This window comes from Durio zibethinus, chromosome 18 (assembly GCF_047325235.1).
Source record: "Durio zibethinus cultivar Kanyao isolate XHJ-2024 chromosome 18, ASM4732523v1, whole genome shotgun sequence".
Taxonomy (NCBI): Eukaryota; Viridiplantae; Streptophyta; class Magnoliopsida; order Malvales; family Malvaceae; genus Durio; species Durio zibethinus.
The window spans coordinates 17,173,631-17,192,006 of NC_143179.1; the positions used below are offsets into that span (position 1 = coordinate 17,173,631).

General features: G+C 28.4%; 1 protein-coding gene and 1 pseudogene across 1 annotated transcript; one reads left to right on the forward strand and one right to left on the reverse strand.

Annotated features, from left to right (window-relative positions):
- Positions 1 to 584: 584 nt before the first annotated feature.
- On the reverse strand, positions 585 to 1,317 carry LOC149513780 (uncharacterized). Its single transcript, XM_089748112.1, has 2 exons — positions 1,286 to 1,317; positions 585 to 1,185 (listed from the first exon to the last, which is right to left on the reverse strand). The coding sequence occupies exons 1-2, from the start codon at positions 1,315 to 1,317 to the stop codon at positions 585 to 587; spliced, it is 633 nt and encodes a 210-aa protein (XP_089604238.1).
- Positions 1,318 to 15,217: 13,900 nt separating this feature from the next.
- Positions 15,218 to 16,351, forward strand: LOC111300645 (RING-H2 finger protein ATL78 pseudogene; annotated as a pseudogene).
- The last annotated feature ends 2,025 nt before the right edge of the window (positions 16,352 to 18,376 follow it).

Sequence of the window (18,376 nt, forward strand, 5' to 3'; positions counted from 1 at the left end):
CAAAATTAGAAGTAATATGCTGAATTTAATTCAAAATTAAAAGTAGAATGATAAAACTACACTAATTAAAAGATTAATGATATATTAGGACCATTCATATAAATAGAATAATAGAAATTCTTTTAAGACAAGAAAACATTTTCAGTATCTACGAAGGATTGACATCTCTCTATTTTTTTCCCCATTTCTAATGCACCTATAACAACTATTGAAATGGGGTTGGAACTATTTTTTTTAAAATAAATATTCTTTGTTTTTTGTTTTCTCACTACAAATAAAAACAAGAAAGAAATTTGATTCGAAAATTTAATATTCTTTCAAGCGTCTTTAACCCCTAAAAGCTCTGGACAAATATTCATATATTACTCAAGTGATTTTGTCTCAACAATTTCCACGATGCTTGTGGGGCATTCCCCTATCCACATATCATCAGAATGGTGTTGCAGGCCTATTTTGGCTAATCTGTGGGCAGCTTTGTTTGCCTCTCTTCTGACCTGACCTACACTGAAAGAACAAAAGGTCTTTCCTTTTTCTTTAATATCAGCAATGATGTGTCCCATGGCTGACAGGTCGTCCTTCTCTAATCAAATATTATTAATGATGTTTAATGCATCTCCCTCCAGTATCGGGTTTGTCAGTCTCATCGATGTTGCCATGTCCACCGCTTTTGCCGCTGCCCATGCTTCCACCATGCTTGCCTCGTGCACGTTATACACCCTGGTAATCGCTGCCCCTAGCACCTTACTTGTGTGGTCCCGTGTTATGACTCCCAATCCCCCTGAACTGTTTGCCCCTATGAATGCACCATCAAAGTTTATTTTAACAAAACCCACATGTGGTGGTCTCCACACTGTCTGAGTCGTTGCCATTTTCTCCATCCCTCGCGCTTGTGCTTGCTTTAACTCCAACAGATATGTTGTAGCAAACTGGGCTAGCGCTTCCGATGATCTATTTTCTTCTGCTTTCACCACCATATTCTTCCCATGCCACACGACCCAACTAACCATCAACCCCAGTTCCCAGCTTGCAGCATCTACATCCCTAACAATCTCATGCAACCAACCGCTCTCTGCATTCTGGTTTACGTCCCTCCAGTTCGCTTGGAGAGTAACAACATTCCAAATAGCCTTTGCATATGGGCATTCCCATATGGCATGAACTATGGTTACCTGCTGCTGACCACATCTAGGGCATATGCCTTGTATCTAAATTCCTCGTTTCATCAGCGTGTTATAGGTTGGTAGGAATCCATGGTTGAGTTTCCATCCAAAGACTTTAATCTTACTCGATGTGCTCGCGGACCACAGTTTTTGCCATGTATGCCTTGTCACAGTTTTTGTTATAAATCTCACACACGTGAGCACGGTAATAGATGTATTTCTGGGGATTAAACCATGAATTTTGTGTAATCTTTGAGTCAAAATCATTCAACACAATGTGTGATACGTTAATTCTTCTAAAAAAAAGTCACATACTTTGAATCGTTCTAGAATATCAAATTTTGATTTAGCTTATAATAGGGAATTAAACAGATTTGTGTGTTAAAAAGAAGTGTTAAGAAGGGGCAGGCCATTAGAGTAAGTGGAATACATTCCAAGATCCAAACATATAGCAGCCGACATAGAAATTATTCAATGTTTATAATTTGAGCAGTAAGATGTTAAATTAATTTTCAACTATACATTCCATGATCAAGTACCAACTCTTTTTTAGCAGTTTTAACAAACAGTTGATGTGCATGATACAAATTTTGTTTTCCTTTTCAAAATTTAGTATTATATCCGTCTCCATTTGACTAAAAATCGGATTTTTATCATATTTGAATATAATTAATGTCTCTAAACATGAGCTGCATAAGAAAAAAAACTTAAATGGTCCTTTTGCAAATCAAATTTTGAGGAATGGCTAATGATAGGTAGATACCATATCCCTAAAAAAAGTATAGAAAAGAAAGCAACAGTCGTTACAAATAGTAATGAAAATGAAGCAATTAATGATCATGTTAAAGTGAGTTATCCTCATTAAATAAATATATAAAATTTTATAATTTTATACTTAAATTAAATTTTTTTATTTATTATCAATTAATTTTAAATTAAATGTTTAACAAAAACAAAAAAAAAGTTGATACTTAATATTACATATTCGAAGAATGCGTACAATTAGGCCCAAAATCAGTTGTAAGTAATGTCTTCTTATCTCTTTTTAATTATTTGCATAATTTTTTTTGTTTGGCACCTTCGGTATTCAATAGCCACTTTAAGTCTCAATTATTTTAAAATTAAATCAGAATTCTATAAAAGAAAAAGCTTTTTTAGTGCTTACTTTTTTCATTTACGAAACTTAAAATCAATATCTTACTTGAAAAAAATCGAATTCATTATCACTCGGATCAATAAAAATTTATAATTATTTACATAATTATTAATATGTAAACAGCACCTCAGTAAGTTATGCAAAATATCATATATATTTGAACTTGTGATTGGATTGGTTTTAGTAAAATTGATAATAATGATAGATGAAATTAATTTTTTTAATAGTAAGAATGGATATTATAACAATAAGATCAAAATTAATAATGAGATATATGCTTAAACAACGATAATGGTGTGATGAAGTGCATAAAGAAGAAAAAATTATCATTAAAAAATCATCATTAAGGACAATAAACCAAAATTTGTATATAATATATTTTATAATATATATTTGATACTTGCAAAATTAATAAATAATTAAAAATAATGAACCTATTTATATATATATAATAGTATTTTTGTTAATAAATTAAAAATTATTAAAATTATTTTGTATAATAAATAATACTTATATTTTAATGTTATTTAATATTTAAAATCTTTTAAGTTTTATTTAATAAATAGTGACACAATATTATTTTAAAATAATATATACAGGATTTTTGAGTAATAAAAATTTAATAATTATATTTCATAAATATAAAATAATAGTTTATATATAAATTTATATATGTAAACGTATTTATACTTTAAATAAATGTATAATTAAAACCTCAAAATTAAAAAACAATAAAAAAATTAAAAAAAAAAAAAAAAGAACCGAAGCATCAAGGGTAAAAGGGAAAAATGAGAGAATTAAGAAAAATAAATAATTTAAAAACTTTTTAAGTTTAAAAGAAAATTTACCAAAAACGAGAAAGAAAAAACGTTGAGGTTTTAAAATTAAAGACACTTTAGAAAATACATTAAAAATTCAAGGGTGGATGTGAAAAGAAAAATAAATACTATGGATAAAATTAACATGTAATTTATAAATTTAAAAGGATATTTTAATCCAAAAATTAAAAAAGAAAATAAAGGTAAAATTGTGAGAAACATAACTTAATGAGGATAAAATTATCCAATTATGGGTCCAACTCCAATGAAATTTTAACCTCTGATACGATCCAGAAGATTCCATCACAGCTTGCATGTGTAACCCAAATACTAATCTCCAGTGTGATTAAACCATAAAGTTACATAAACGTAATGAACTAAATGTCCGTTACAAACCAAATGGGCCTTAATCTTAGAAAACGAAACAATATTTATTTGAATGATATTCATTCTAGCGTTCATGCCTGAAATTTACCTTCAGCATCATGGTAATTTTGCTATCTTACATATGTTAAGTTCATTTCTATTAATATTTTCTCATTCTTTTAACTGTCTTCATATTTTTTTTATTTTATTTTTTTATAAAGAAAGTTTTAAATTAAGTTAAAAAATTATAAATATTAATATTTAAATTTCAAATGCTAAATAATATTATTTATAAATAATTTTATAAACCAATTGAAATAGATTCCCAATTCAATATATTATTACCTTAATCTTTCTGTTTTCTTAGATTATATGGACCCAATATTTACCCAATTAGGAAAGACTTTCAGAAACTTCAAAGACTTTCCCAATTATCTTATATTGCATGATTTTCAACTAAAGTACCATCACGAGCAACCACGAGGAATTTTGACCTCAACACTCAGCAGTTCCAAATTGTTTTTATGTGTCAATAAGTGATACAACAAACAGATCAAGCAAAAAGGAAGAGCAGGGGCCAGTGGATGGACGAAAAAATAAAAATCATGACTGATTTTTAACAAATGGACTCCTACATGTGTTTTAAGCTGAATAGAATGGATATAACGAGTAGACATCGGTTTTATCCGGGTCTACTATTTTCAGTTCCTGTTTAATATTAATAATAATAATTTTAATAATAATAACAATAAAATTAATTTAATTAAAATTTTAAAAAAAAAAAGACAAACAAAAAAGTTTAAATGGAGAAAAACAAAAACATAGAAGCTGATGTCAGTGGGTGTCGTGCACGGCACCACTGGCTGTCCACCCCCTGCCAAGCCATCATGCCACTACCCATAGCCATCATGCCACCCATTATCCAGTCTTTTCGCTAGGGCACTGTAGCTCCATTAGCACACTACTGCTCCCAGCCCTATAAAGCATTCATTCTCTTCCCCTTTCGGTCGAATCGAAACTCTCTCAAATAAAAGCCCAAAAGACGAACACCCAGAAATCCAAAAGCTTTCTCACACTTTCACCAGACTCTTTCACAAAAAAAAAAAAAAGCGAATAATCCTTTAAACACCCAAATAAAAAAATAAATAAATAAATAAATAAAAAAACAACAAACAAACAATCCTACCCGTAAGGAGGAACCTCAACTCCAAGTTTTCTTATAACAAAGAAAAAAGACAGTCAGTTAATCTTAAAAAAATAAAAAAATACAAAAAACTTTAAACTTCGATCTACATCGATTGGAGCTTTTTCTCGCGAAAAAGATGCTAGATCTAAGCTCAGGAGGTCGAGAATAGCATTTTAGTGAATTCTAGAAATTTTTCGATAATCAGCGATCACCGACCATCTAGACGGTCGTCAGTGCAGCGATCCGACACTGGACTCTGGCCAAGGCCAGAGAATTCCTTAGCTTTGAAATTTTTTTTTTTTGAAAAAAGGTGAAAAATGATCCAAACAAATTTTTGGCTTATATATATATATATATATAAAGAAAGCCCAAAATGACGTCGTCTGGACCAGGAAGGATCCGCGCGAGCCCAGACCTAACTCGGGATCCGCACAATTAACCCGCTGACCCAGTTCCTCCAACAGCTCTGAAACAGTTCGGTCCGATTCAGTTCGATCAAATCGGATCGAACTGTTCCTCAACTGGTTCGACTGAACTGCGCGTCAAACCAACCCCTTTTTGGTACAGCCAAACCGATTGTTGATCGAACTATTAACCAGTTCGGTTCAGGTAAAAATTTTTTTTTTTTTAATTTTTTAATTTTTTTATATATTATTATTTTTATTTTTTTATGTGTTTTTTTATACATGATAAATTTTTAAATTTGTTAGAATAAAACATTTGATTGTTTTTAGTAATAATAAAATGAGAATTAAAAAATTAAAAAATTAATTAAAATAATAAAAAAACTAAAAATGCTAAAAATAATAATAACAATAATAATAATAGTAACCTAAAAAAATTATTAATATTAAATAAATAAAATAAAATAAAATAAGATAGGATAATATATTTGTTATTTTTTCTACCTAGATGTTGGAGAGAATAAAAACCTTTTAAAATATAATTATGTCTAGACGTTGGAGAATTATATTAAAAAAAAGTATAATGATAATAATAAGATTAATAACAAAAAACTACTAATAATAATAATAATAAATTTTCATTAAAATATATGTATAAAGTATGCAAAAAATTTTTAATTAATTTTCAAAAATCATAAAAATCGAACTTACTCTGAAAGTTTGCCTAGATGTTAGAGATTTTTAGAAATGTTCTTATTTTCTTTTAAATAATAATAAATATAATAAAAATAAAGATATTAAATAATAATAAATAATAAATAAATCCTAAAACCTCAAAACCCTAAAATCGAAATTCTAAACCCCTAACCCTAAAATCCAAATCCTAAATTTCAAAACCCAAAAAATGAAACCCTAAAGATTAAGCCCTAAACCTCCAAATCCTAAAATTAAACCCTAAACCCTAAAATTCGAACAATAAATCTCTAAACCCTAAAATTAAACTCTAAACCCTTCAAACCCTAAAAATCCAAACCCTAAACCTCCAAACCCTAAAATTAAGTCCCAAATCTCTAAACTCTAAAAACGAAACCCTAAACCCTCTAAACCTTAAAATCAAAATCCTAAACCCTCCAAACCCTAAAATTAAGTCCCAAATCTCCAAACCTCAAAATGAAACCCTAAACCTTCCGAGCCTTAAAAACGAAACCTTAAACCTTTCAAACCTTAAAAAATGCTAAAACCTCTAAACCTCAAAATTGAAACCCTAAACCTTCAAAACCCTAAAACTAAAACCCCAAACCTCAAACTCGAAAACTGAACCTTAAATTCCAAAATTCTGAAAACCTTAGATTTGGTACAAAATCTTGAATCATTGCTCAAAACTCACTAAATCTTAAAACATCGACCTAAACCTATACTCAAAACCATTTCAAAACTTTAAAGATACGTGCAAAAATTTCAAATAGAGTAATTTGTTCTCGAATACCACCTAAATGATGGGGTATTTAAAGAAATATTATTCCATTAAGTTTTTCTTATGAGTCCTTAATTCGCTTTAACAATGGGATTAATAACTGATTAATAAAAATATATTAATAATAAAATGAGATCTTAAATATAAATAGTCACACCTAAGCTCCCCTAGATGTTGGAGAGTCAATGTGGTCTCATTATATTTAAGAATTCAAATTTGAATTTGCATTTCATTATACATAACACCTATTAGCTTAAATGTGTTTATTGTTATTATTTGCACTCATTTCGTATAATTTTACTTGATAGTATCATCATTTACCTTTTTTGCATAAAATGTTTTTTACTTACTTTTAAAATTGTGATATTATAAAATAAAACAAAAATAATATTCTGAAAGAAATAATTATTGGTACTCTGCTTAGATGTTGGAGAGTCACCAATAATTATCATCTACAAAGAGTGTTATTTTTATTTTAAGGAGTATTCTGTTAAATCTTAAGTGAAAAGAGTTATTTTAAATTTTGCCTAGATGTTGGAGAATTTTAAGATAATTCTTTAACTTAAAGATTTTCTCAATATTTCTAAATAAAAAATTTTAGCAAAAATATTTTTTTTCAAATGAAGGGAATTAGTATTAAATTTCAAATTGAAATCATTTTATCTAACATCAAAAATAGTGCATAATTAAATGGTATCAATTTATGGGCGTTATAGGGGTATTAATCATTCTCCACACATAACCGACCTCCGAATCCAACTTGATTTTCGTAGATCAAAATTTATCTTTTTGATAAACTTTAAACCTTCTTTTATAGTTTTATTAAAAAGATATTGGGTAGCCAATCACATCCTTAAAAAGATTGGTGGTGACTCATCTTTTTTTTTTATTTTAAAACACTTTACGTCTGACGGTCTCAAAATCGTTACGACACAGGGATTATAGACTATAGTCAAGTCCGACTAAAAAAATTTTGGCATGTATTTAACTTACGTACATTGAAACAAGATTATATTAAAAATAAAATAAAATCTCTAATCCTGACAAAGCTTCCAATATCCATCTGATTGTTGAAACAACATGAGAAATGTATTGTCCATCTAATCCCAAGACTGCAATGGCTCATTGTTCATTCCTAGCTCTTACATAAATTGGTCTAATAGAGCTTTTCAAGATATCTAATTTTGTTTGGATCAATTTAGCTTTGTTTGATTTTTATACTTGATTCAAATAATTTAATATAGATCAATTTAAGTGTTTCAATTAGTCTAACTCATTTAGGACCTTTTCAGATAAATTGTCAAGTCCAACTCTATCGGAGTTAAGGCTCAATTTAATTGAGATTAATTCAAATTTTAGTCATTTGAGCTTAAAGGCCCAAACTTCAATTTTAAGTCTAAATTAAATTTTAAACCTGAATTTTAATTTTAATTTTTTTGTTATTGTTTTTATTGAACTAATTAAAAAATTTTAAATTTAAACAAAAAAAAAAAAGCAAAGTAAGAAGATAGATTGATGCTGGCACTACCAACAACCAATCAAAGTCCCACTACCTTATACCCGACAACTAGTAACTTGTTGGTCACTACCTTACAGCTCTGAGAAGCTATTAAACCTTGGACTGTTGCAACCCCAATTAACAGATAAAACTTCACAAACACCATTTGGCAAAAAGGGACAAGAAAACTAGCAAAAAAATTTTCCCAAAAACAATCCAGCCACCTTTCAAAGAAAAAGCTTTCAACATTAAAAATCCCAATCCTTTTACCATTTTGGCTTTACCAATCTCTTCCAACAAAAAAAAAACTCCTTTCACTATAATCTGATCTTACCATATTCACAGCCTTAAAACACAGTAAAAATTAGAAGTAAAAAAGTTACGATTCCCATTCGGCCATCTTTCCATTATTCACCATTGACAATCCACCTTCAAACAAGTAAATTTCACTACTCTTGAACTTCAACAAAAAAACCAATATTAAACCCATCATCGAGACCACCACACTAACCACTATCACCATCAAGTATCCCTCAACCTGAGATAAACACCATCAACCATCCACCATCATGTAACCTCTACTCAATACCCACCTCAACTCCAACCACTACCTGAAAGCCCTCACCAAACACCCATACATCAACAAGCAGAACCCAAAAAAAAAAAAAAAAAACAAAAAACAAAAACAAACAAAAACAAGAAAAAATCAACCTCATTTCCCAAAAAGGTAAGCCACAAAAGAAACCAAAGATAAAAAAAAAAAATAGGGAGGAGGTTTCAGTTTTCTTGAGATTAATTAGGCTTTGCAGATTTTTTTTTTTTTTAAGAAAACTTGGTTTGGATTTGTAAATGGGAAACAAGGAAAGATAAAAGGGGAGGCCATCAACACCATTAGAAATAATGGCGACTTAAGGAGAATGATGACTGCGGTGAGCCTTCTAAGCAATCTGAAACCATGGTTTGAAAAGTCATGGAATAGATAAAAACATACTTTGGTTTTAGCTGGTTTAGGTGACAGCAAAGGTGTTTTCCAACCATAAAAAATTTTGGTCTTCACACTTAGATCAAGGAAAATCTAGGGGGTTTTTGAAATATATATTTGGAGATTTGAGAAAAAAAGGTAAAGAAAAAGCCATGGTGAAAATTTGGAATTCAGATGATGCTAGCCAGCATCGATGATCGACGATGATGGCGACAATAACGATGGGCTAATGCCAAAAACTAGGCATGGCTAAGGGAAGCATTTGGCTTGTGATTTGTTTTTTATGAAGAGAATTTTTTTTTAAACAAAGAAAGAAAATGAATTACAAAAAAAGAATGAGTTTTTATAGTGAGAAAAAAAAAATACAAGCTATTGGGTTAAACCTGAACCACGTAAAGCTAGATTTGAAACTCGTTGCCTGACTTGCTTTGAAGCTGACCCAATTAACCTACTCATCTAGTGGCTTGCAACCTAAGCATAACTCAAGTTTTGTTTGGTTCTGATCCACACCTATTAGACCCACCACCAAATAAGGCCATAAACAAAGCCTAAGCCTCAACCCAATTGCTTTGGACTCTTCCATTAAATTAGGTTTTAACCCAACTTATGGTAATTTATTTTAAACTAATTTAGTTATTTGTTGATTTTTGTATGTATATTTTAAGATATATATATTTAATTATTTTAAATCATTAATAATAAAAAATAAAATTAGTGTTATTATCATTTTTAAAATATATTAAATGACTAAGGTTATAATTTTAATTTAACTTTGTGAAATTATATTCATATATGTAATGAAATTAAAATTAAATGAAAGTCTTCCAGTATGAGATTTTAAAAAGTTTGAGTAGCAATTATCGATAACTCCTTAGGTGAGAAAAGTTTCTAGAAATTATTAAAATAATGTAATTTTTAGAAACTCTTTTCAATACAAGGATTTTTTTTTTAATTTGAATAATTTTCTTGTAAAAATATAAGAATATTTATAAAAAAAAAATGCATCTTTTAGGAAATAGATCTATTTATGGATAATTATATTGTTGCATAACTTTTCAAATGAATTATTAATAATTAATGAAGATTTTTCCTAGGATGAGATACTAAATAAGTCCAAGTAATGATTTTTTAAAAATTTTTAGGTAAAAAAGTTTATCTAAAATATCACCAATGTATTGGAGCATTTAGAATAATTTTTTATAAAATTTTTTTGTTTTTTAAATAAATAGAATAAGAAATGAATTTTCTAGAAAATATTATTTGGATTAAATTATAGACATCATATTTTATTATATGCTTGGTAAATATAAATATTATGAACCATCAATGATGAGATTCTTAAAAAGTTCGAGTAGTGAGTTTTAAGAAATTCTTAAGTGAGAAAATTTCTCTTAATATTGTCAGATATTTGAATATTTTTAGAGATTTTTCAATATACAAGGTTTTTAATTTTTTAGCAAACAACTAAAAATAAAAATATGTTGTTTTATTACAATAAAGAAAATAAAGAAAATTAATTTTAAATACCAAAATTAAGATATTTTTATTAAAATTAAAAGATAATACATAATTAATTGATATCATTTTTTTACGGGCTTATGAGAGTGCTAATCCTTTCCCATAAGTAATTGACTTTCGAACCCAAATTATTTTCACAAACCCAAAAATTATCTTTTTAATAAATTTTAATTAATTTTGAGATTTTATTAAAAAGATAAATTTTAATAAGTGGCTAATCACACCTAACCAAAAAAAAAAATTGATGGCCACCTAACCGTTACCATAAACATGAGAGGCAACGACCACGTGGCACCTTCTTTACAAAATGTGGGATGCATGCAAGTAGAAACATAAATGAGTAGTGCTTCGATGAATCGTTTGTGAATATGTCCGATTTTTACTCTTTTATACTCATTTATTAAGTTTAACAAATGATCTTGAATAGTATTTTTATATTTGTTTATTAAACAAATAGAACATAAATAGAGATTTATTTAGTTCATTTATATTCATAAACAAACTCGTTTAAAATTCATTTAAAACTCATTTCTTTTTATTTGTTTATTGTTCATTTGTTGTTTGCTTATAATAATAATAATAATAATAATAATAATAATAATAATAATAATAATAATAATAAATTTACATTTTTATCTTTTACCCTAATCATATTTTAAGATTTGTTTAGGTTTATTTGTTTAAACTTATTTGATCATGATTTGTTTATTACTCATGAACATATTCACTTATATACATTTATAAACATATTCGTTTAGTAGTCATGTACGAATTTATTTAATTTAATTAAACCGAATACAAATGAGATAATATATTTTATAGTTTTCTAAATTTACAACTTTCAGATTTAACATATTTTTTTTCAATATGTAATATATATATAATATTGTATTTATATAATCAAAGTTGAAATATGACCCATTGAAAATTTTTTCTAGTTATGCCGCTACATGTAAGGCTATAAACGAATAGAAAATGAATAAACAAATGTATGTATATGGTTTGTTCGTTTATTCCAATTAGCAAATCAAATTAACAATCAATAATCAATCAATATGTTCTTTTAGATAAAACCAACATTTGATGAAACTTGAACCTAGAGATTCAAAGGTTTGAATGCTTCCTCTTATTGTTAAGATAAGAAATCATTAACGAATAAATAATATTTTCAACTAAGTTAAAATATTATATGTACATTAGATTATTTTACAGATCTCATGTATCCACTACAAGAAATCTGACATATAATGATGCTTAAAAAAGCATTGGTAAAACCTTAAAATCCATTAGTATAGCACCACAAACCCTATATTGATAGTCAAAATGTATTTTCAGATGATTTTTTAATCGTCAGTATATCATTTATCTGTATAGACCTATATTGACTATTTTTCAGATATCAAAATAGCTTACAGAAATATACCTATGGTTTAAGACCATCAGTAAATGTATATTTGTTAGTATAACATCTATTGTGTGTTAAACCATTATATTTTTTACCGACGGTTAATACCCGTAAGTATAGACTTGTATGTTTTAATTTTTCTTGCCTATATTAACAGTTAATGCTCATCAATACAAACTGTCAATATAACCTGAAATATTTCAATAGTAAAACGCGTCGGTATAAATTTTAAGGCATCGATAAAACTTTTTTTAATTATATTTTTAATTATTAATATTGATTTATTTATAATCATAATATGATATGATTTCATATAAAGTAAAAATAAACCAAAAAAGTAAAAATATTTAATAACATTTGAAATAAAACAATAACCAAATTGTTTTATAATTCATAAATTTAAAATAAGTCAAGAACCAATATCATTGTACCAAATCCAATAAAAAAAAACATTAATATATATGATTGAATGTCTACAAACATAATGCTCGAAGTTTGCATCAAAGAATCATCTTGGTGCTATTACTAATAATTGAATATCGAATCCTCTATATATATTATGAACAATGTTTTGAAGATTGTTCACATCATATACATATTGATCTGCTGCAACTCTTGTTCCAATGCCTAAGCCACACAATTCATTTCTTGATCAGCTAGATTGTTAATTAAAAAATTCCTATAAAAGCAAAGTAGGCATTAAAATTTCAGAAAGAAAGATTTTTTTTCTATGATGTTTTTATCTGAGAAGCCTAAGGATAAGTTGCTTGCTAGATTAAGAAAAGAAGCTCTTCCCTAGCTACATGTTTCAAAGTCACATTTATTAAGATGCCACTAATCCACAGTAAAACAGATGAAGTTTTCATCTATTTTTCCTATTAAAGTTGTTTCATTAACAAAAACAATGTCGTTAATAATATTTTCAAGCCCTCTTTTACTTTTTGAAGTAAGAAAAACTGAGTCTGAATTCATCTAATATAGCCAAAAATATATATAAAAAAAAAGCATGATCGATGACATAAAATTGAAATGTAGAAAATGAAAAATACCTTTGAGAAATGACAAAAGCCTTGATGCTTCAACTTTAATTCAACTCTAAAACAAAATTGGTGTCGATGAGTTTAAGTTTGTAAAGTTGGTGAGAGGTGGAGAGAGTTGGTGGAAGGTGAAGATTAAATATGTAGACTTGATGGGAGGTAAAGGTAAAGAAAATGATTTAAATTTATAAGCTCATCGTTTTTTTTTTTTTTGAATTATTCAAAGCATTTCTGGTCAAAAACACCTTAAATAATCTGTTAACAAAAACATTGGAGTAACTCAGTCGGTTAAAGCATACGGTTATTAACTATAAGGTCGTAGGTGCAATCCCTCCCTCTAATGTTTTGATGGTTTTTTGACCTTATGGTTAATAACCGTATGCTTTAACCGACTAAGCTACTCTAATGTTTTTGTTAACGGATTATTCAAGGCGTTAGGTGTTTTTGATCAAAAATGCTTTGAATAATCTTATTCAATTTTTTATAATAGATTATTCAAGCTAAAAATACCTTCAATAATCCTTTGAAAAACTCTTAAAACATTAGAGGAAATGATTGAACCTACGACCTTATGGTTAATAGCCAAATATTCTAACCGACTGAGCTGCTCCAATGTTTTTGTTAACAAATTATTCAAGGCATTTTTTGTCAAAAACGCCTTGAATAATTTTCTTATAAAAATTGAAGGGGATTATTCAAGGTGTTTTTGACTAAAAATACCTTAAATAATCCTATTCAATTTTTTGTAAGGGATTATTCATGATGTTTCTAGCCAAAAACGCTTGCAATAATCTCTTAGAAAACCCTCGAAATACTATAAAGAGGGATTGAACCTATAACCTTATGATTAATATCCGTATACTCTAACCAACTAAACTGCTCTAGTGTTTTTATTAATGAATTATTCAAGGCGCATATTCAATTTTTTTCTAAAAGATTATTCAAGGCGTTTCTAGCCAAAAACGCTTTCAATAATTCTTTGTAAAATTTTTTATATGGATTATTGAAGATATTTTTTTTACCAAAAACGCCTTCAATAATCCCTCTCCAAAATTTTTTGAATGGGTTATTAAATGCATTTTTTGTCAAAAATGCCTTTAATAATCCCATTCAATTTTTTGTAAGCTAATAATTTTTTTAGCCTATACTGATGGTTACTTTAATAACCATCGGTATATAATATATTTATATTGATGGATAATCATATACCATAAAAAAATTTTTATTTATACTGATGATTAAATAAAATGTTGGTATAAATATGATATATTTTGACGGTATTAAAAATCCATCAGTAAAAGTCTCTTTTACTGATGGAATTTAATCGTTAGTAAATAATCTATACAAAAAAAATTTTGAATGGATTATTGAAGTCATTTTTGACCAAAAATGCCTTTAATAATCCCTCTCTAAAATTTTTTGAATGGATTATTGAAAGTATTTTTGACAAAAAACGTCTTCAATAGTCCCATTCAATTTTTTGTAAGCTAATAGTTTTTTTGTTTTGAACTTATACTGACAATTACGTTAATAACCGTTAGTATATAATATATTTATACTGACGGATATTCATACACCATTAGAAAAAGTTTATTTATACCAATGGTTAAACAAAGTGATGGTATAAATATGGTATTCTAACGGTATTAAAAATTCATCCATAAAAATCTCTTTTACTGATAAAATTTGACCGTCAATAAAATCAAGCGTCAATATATAAAAATTTTTTTGTAATAACAGTGAGAGCTTTATGTATCAGTATACTTTTTTATAATATATTTGAAAATATGACATATTTCACATTTTAATCATATGTTCTTATTAATAGTCAATTTGTATCGAATAAAAAAGATTATAATCACATATATAATACAACATAAATACAAGAGTTTTTAACCTTTTCTCTTCTTTTAGATTTTTATTAAAATGTTGGTCAATATTAGTAAATTAAAATTTTAAAATTTTCAGTGGATCAATTCACCCCATATTTTATATGTGGCTATGCCACTGGATGCATGGTTTCTATTGGATAAGAAAGCCTAGTGAATTTCATAAAGTCAGTGGAGAAACTATATGGTTGTTATAATCCTACATAAATATATATATATATATATATATATATACTATATGGTATAAACCCTCAAGAATATGCTCAACTATAATTCATTAAAAATAAAACTAATCATAAATTTCAGAATTTAATTCAATTAATTAGTTCATGCAATTATTTTTAAAAGTAGCATTTAGCATTTAGCATATTTGATTTTTGAATCTCAAAACTTATAATCCCTTTTTCTATTTCCAAACTCTAATCTCCTTTATAAAAACTTAAAAAAAAAAAAAAAAAAAAAACCCTTATCATAAGGCTCAAAATGGAAATTCAAATCCCTAACTTTCCCTTTATATAAATTCCATGTTCCAACTACCTACAAGAAGAATTACCTATCTGAACCTCACAACTCACCCAGCCAAACCATGTCCATTTTCATATCCACTCAACTTCTTCAAGGTTTGCTTGGAGAATTCCACTCTAGAAGGTTGCTGCTGCATACCCCATCTTTTCCAACCCTAACTACAGCAGCTCCTGCAAACCCTGAAAACAACCTCAATTCTTCAGATCCTTACACTGGTAATAACGGCTTCGATACAAACATTGTTATGGTTCTGTCGGTCCTCTTGTGTGCCCTAATTTGCTCACTAGGACTGAATTTCATTATTAGGTGTGCGTTAAGGTGCTCAAGTTTGGTAGCCTCAGAATCCGTGGCCAGCGGCTCAGCTCGGGTAGCAAACACAGGGGTCAAGCGAAAAGCCTTAAAGACCTTTCCAACAGTAAACTACTCTGTTGACTTGAAGCTGCCTGGCTTAGACTCCGAGTGTGTAATATGTCTATCAGATTTCACACCGGGTGACCGCGTGCGGCTTCTACCAAAGTGCAACCATGGATTCCATGTTCGTTGCATCGATAAGTGGCTGAGCTGCCACTCGTCTTGCCCTAAATGCAGGCACTGCCTCATCGAGACATGCCAAAAGATTGTTGGCGGCGGTAGGCAGGCTAGGTCATCAGAACCTCCACCAGTGCAGGAAACCATTGTGACCATAGCACCGGTAGATCCTGAAGGTTTGATACATAGCTATAGGTAGTCAAAGCTAGAATTCAGCTCTGTACCTTGAAAATTAGCATCAGAAAGGTCAGCAGCCAGAACACCATACAAAACCAAGTGTAAAGTTAAAGTTGTAAATTTGTGCACGGTTTGAAATTTTTTACTACTTGTTTTTATCTTTTTTCCCTACCCTTCTTATGAAAAACACTTCACAACTTAAAACAGAACATAATGAAAATTTTCAGACAAAAGGGCGAGCAGCATAGTTTAGATTAATTTCTTTTAAAATAGTAATTAGTAGCATGAACAAAGGACGAAGCAAGTCAAAGATTTGTGGTAGCTGACTATACCTTACCGAAAATGAAAATCACTTAAACCAGCAAGTCCTGAAGAGGCACAACCAATCTGCTTAATTAAACAAAATTCTTAATTTTTAATATGAAAATTAAAGAAATGGCCTCATTTTAATAAGAATGGTTTTCAAACCAGGTTCAAATATATTAGTAGTAGTAAATCATAAAGTGCAGGACCATCACATAGCATTCTCATAGGAAAATATGAATGAAAATTCATTCATATAATTATTTTAAGTAGTGACATTTATCAGAATTTATTATAATCTTGAATATAAAAAAACTCATGAACATTTATTTTCTGTGAGTTGTATTAATTAAAGAGAATATCAAAGTGTCTGATGGTTTGGACTACTCGCAAAAAATAAATGTTCATAAATGTATTAATTTCTTTTGTTTACGTTTGCCGACTTATGACAATCAAGCACGTCAACCTAGAATATAATAGTACCAAAGAAAATTATTGAGATAACGCCATCTCAATCAAATCCCACAAAATTCGATTCTAAACATAGAAAGGAAATTTGACTTATTTCAAATACCATGCAGAGAGGATGAACACTTTCCCATGGAAACCCATATGTAACCTACCTTGACAAGAAAGAAACCATATTTAAAACACAATATCTTGAACCAATGATGGAGCAGAAAATCAATGGAAGCTGAAGGTGAATCCACTAATATACTTTCAAATCAGAATAATTTTTACCAAAAGGTGGAATTTGTTTCTTAGTACTCACATGAACCATTTCGTAGAGGGAGCTGACTAATAACCACACTATCCCGGCCACCAGAATTTGATTTGTCGAGGCTTATTGGCACGAATTATAGTTGAGAAGGTGGGCAATTGATGGCAAAGTAGAGCATTAGCATTGAAGGCTCTTACGACTGCAATGCTGTGAGTGATAAATCGATATTTCCAGATTCCAATACCTCTAGAACTGGGCTCAATAAAGAAATCTCCAGCTTAAGAGGAGATCCTAATAAATTAGGGAAACAAATTGTTGCTAATCACACAGTGGACCCTGGCTACCAAGAAATTTGGTGCGTCATGACAACCAAAGCTCATAGCAATCCGGGGTGGAGCTATACGGGGCTTGGTGGCCTAAAACAATTTTGAAATTGTGTGTGTTTTAGATAAATTTTAAAAAGTCATCATTTTTCTAATTTATTTATTGTTGAGACTAGCTTTGATTCTATCAATTATCATTATTACAATAAAAAAAATATAAAAATTTTCAAGGATAAACATTTTGAAATTTTGCATACTTACTAATTTATTTGTTGTTGAAATTCTGTGTTTTACATAAATTTTAAAAAGTTTTAAAAGTTTTCATTTTTCTAATTTATTTGTTGTTGAAACAAGCGGATTCTATCAGTTATCATTATTACAGTAAAAAAGTATAAATTTTCAATGATAAACATTTTGAAAATTTGTTTACTTACTAATTTATTTGTTGTTGATACTGGCATTGGTTCTACCAGTTATCATTTTCAATGATATACATTTTGAAACTTGTTTACATTCTAATTCATTTGCGGTTGAAATTAGCATTGGTTCCATCTTAGAAAGCATTTTCAACAATAAACACATTGAAGATTCGATTTTGTAATTGAATGAAAAATCTTTAATCGAATGATAATTTAGTTGTGAATATTATTGATAACAAAGTTATTATTTAATGTTTTTAAATATTAAATTGCCTAAAGACTAATAATAAATTTTTTAAAAAAAATTTAATGTTTATTAGTATTATTATTATTATTATATAATTTAATTTATTTAAACTAATTCTCACAAAATCAAATTTTTAGCTCCCACTTCATCAGAAAAAAAAAAGAAAAAAAGGGACAGTTTTATTTTCTAATTATCATGTTGAACATCATCCCAACTGAAAAAGAAATATTCGGTATCAAA